Below are 2,948 nucleotides of genomic sequence, written 5' to 3'. Positions count from 1 at the left end.
TCTCTCTCTATATATATATATTGTTGTGCTTTAAAAAAAGTATTATTTTCACCTTCAAAAATTTTTTATGTGTTGGGGGAGCTGGCACCCCCACTAAGGGCATATAGATTATAGTAAAGTACAGTGGGCTGAATATAAAATGGCAGATTGATCAGATGCTCTGTTGACTTTATTTCCCATCTCTGACTAACATCATGTCTCCATAAGTTTTTCTCATTTCTGTCTGTCTTCCTATTTTGCCCCCTTACCCCATCCTAGATTTCAGTCTTTTTCTTACTCTAGTGTGGAAGTTCAGGAGTAAATTTAGTTAAAACAGCAAATTGTATAGCTCAGGAGCATTTAGAGGGTATGATTTCCTTTGCGTGTTGGGAGGAGGCACACTGGAAACTGAACTGAGGGGCTTGTACATGCTAGACAAGCACTCTATTACTGAACTACACCCCAAGCCCAGGAAGGTGATTTCCTAAAACAACCCTCCGGAGAGGTTATCTCTTAGGAAGAAAGAGGCCAGAGACCTGTGGTATATTCCAGAGAAAGCATTTTAGACTAATGACTGGTGGAAACGTGGATGTTTGGAGTTGCCTTTCAGAGGAGAATGCCCAGGAACTCTAAAGTGATGCCAGGAGGCTTGGAAGCCCTATATTGAATCTAACTTCTCTTTAAAAAATATTTTATTTATTATTTTTATTTTGTGTGTATGAGTGTATTGCCTACATGTATATAAGTGCACCCATGTCATACAGTGCCTGTGGAAGTCAGAAGAGGGCCTTGAATCCCCTGGAAGAGGAGTTACAGCCAGTTGTTAGCCACCATGTGGATGCTGGGAATTGAACCTGGGTCCTGTGCAGGAGCATTGCAGGAGCAACCAGTGCTCTTAACTGCTGAGCCATCTCTCTAGCCCCTGGATCTAACTTCTTTATATAAATCTGGTTGGAGTTGATGGCTATTTTGTCAGTGGGATATTAGGTCCCTTTTCTCTGGCCAGGCAGACCAATAACAATCTCTCCCTTCCTCTAGAAATTACCAGAGGCATGCACTGTTGGTGATGGAAGGCCTTTTGCCATGAATCTGCAGAGTTTGTATGTGGCAGTCACCAAACAGGAGATCCAAGTGGGACAGAAGCATCAAGGTACTGGTTTGTTGCCTCAGTCATAACTGGTCTGCTTGGGGTTAGAGTTGGAGTCTAGGTTTGTGCTGTCCAGTTTAGTAACTACATGTGTCTATTTAAATTTAAATTAATAAACAAAATTTAAAAATTTCATTTCCTTGTGTACTTTAGTCACATTTCAAGTGCTCAGTAACCACATAGATATAGATATATAGATATAGATATAGATGATATAGATATAGATATAGATCACTTACCTCACTACAGAGTGTTCTCTTAGCTGGCACTGGCGCAGATAGATGCTCAGGGGTTAGCAAGAAAACTAGTGGGAAAGTTAACCTCCCTACTGAGAGATAGCAGGGGATGTGTAGACGTTCAGTCAGTTCCTGTGAGTCAAGAAAATTCATCCTACCTGCTGAAAGTGGACTTGGGAGTCTTCATAGACATGGGGTTTCCTCAAAGTCAACTGTAAGTTGTATTTATGGCTACTTCAATCTGTAAATATATTAATATAAAACTTTGGTCTTCATCTGAATGATTGGTAAATGCTTATGTTCTACTAATAGGAAGAAGGCATTTCTCACTATCTTCTCTTGATCCTCCTGTTTTCAGGAAAGACTCAGACCTCAAGCAATGCCTCCCCTAGAGGAACTGATAGCCAGCTTCAGAAGCAGAACCAGCTAGAACATCCAGTCTCCTCAACTCCAGCCCTCTCAGAGCCTGAACATGAGCCCATGGTAAGTCACACATGAGCAGCTTCCTAGATGGCCATCTTCGCACTGGAAGAGTTGAAACCTATAACCCCCAAGCATCAGTATCTACAGTTGCTGCTTAGTTGACACTGCCTCAATAATACAAGATTTGAGGCTGGGCATGGTAACACACACTTTTAATCCCAGCACTTTGAAGGCAGAGGCAGATGTATTTCTGTGAGATTGAGGCCAGCCTGGTCTACATAGCAAGTTTCGGGTCAGCTGGGGCTATAGGGAGACCCTCTCTCAAAAGAATTTTTTTTAATATGAGATTTGTGAGCTGCTGCCTAATTGTAGAGCATCCTTGTCTTTTACATCTTCCTTTTCCATCTCATCTCTGCCATTCTTGGGCTATCTGATGAACCTTGACTCTTTTTTTCCCTTTTACTGTACTGTACTGATGGTCCATGAGAAACATTCCCACTTAGAGTCTTATAGTACATTTACTGCCTGACATAGACCTCAAAACATCTATGTCAAATACTTCAAGAAAGCCTCATCCTAACCAGGAGCCAAGAGACATCTGGTTCAAAGCGACTATTAACTGGGATTCCTTTTTTCCTAGGGTACTTCAGGTTCTATACAGAGACTTCAACTGTCAAAGGCCAAGAGGAAGAAGCCAAGGGGGCTCTTCAATTAACATGCCATGTCTCAGTCTCTGAGAGTGAAGAGAACAGCTTCTTAGCATCATCTGGAAGGGAGCTGCCTGGCAGAATACCTCTTGAATGAAGTTGTAAGCAGAGGCCCACTGTCAGAGCAAGAGGACTAAGTTTATGTTGATGGGCCACCTGAATGTGTACTGTTCACCAGGAGAAGCTTGGCTCCAACTCCCTGGCATTGACCTCCCCTACATGAGTAGAAGCCAGCCCCTCTTTCAGTGAAGGTTTTTTTCTAGACCTAGCACTATATGGTGGACTTAGATATATAAAGCAAGTCTGTAAAAGGCACAGCATGCCCTGGAAGCCTCTCTACTTTGCTCAAAGGTCCCTCACTGGTTCCATGGGCTTCTTAGAGAACTGCTTCTCTCTTTAGCATGGAATAGACAGCACCCATACTTCCTGATTTTCTTAATCTTTTTAAAAAATATT

At 42.2% G+C, this 2,948-nt stretch overlaps 1 protein-coding gene across 3 annotated transcripts in view; it reads left to right on the top strand.

Annotated features, from left to right (window-relative positions):
- Nhej1 (non-homologous end joining factor 1) overlaps window positions 1-2,942 on the top strand; it is a 100,877-nt gene extending 97,935 nt beyond the window's left edge. For all 3 annotated transcript variants that reach the window (XM_008825743.3, XM_029560044.1, XM_029560043.1), the window contains 3 exons: window positions 1,018-1,129; window positions 1,721-1,845; window positions 2,426-2,942. In XM_008825743.3, coding sequence (XP_008823965.1) covers window positions 1,018-1,129; window positions 1,721-1,845; window positions 2,426-2,500 — 312 coding nt within the window. In that variant the 3' untranslated portion in view covers window positions 2,501-2,942. The remainder of the gene's footprint in view (window positions 1-1,017; window positions 1,130-1,720; window positions 1,846-2,425) is intronic.
- The last annotated feature ends 6 nt before the right edge of the window (window positions 2,943-2,948 follow it).

This window comes from Nannospalax galili, unplaced genomic scaffold (genome assembly GCF_000622305.1).
Source record: "Nannospalax galili isolate Female #2095 unplaced genomic scaffold, S.galili_v1.0 scaffold127, whole genome shotgun sequence".
In the NCBI taxonomy this organism is placed as follows: domain Eukaryota; kingdom Metazoa; phylum Chordata; class Mammalia; order Rodentia; family Spalacidae; genus Nannospalax; species Nannospalax galili.
This window is presented reverse-complemented; position numbering and strand designations above follow the sequence as displayed.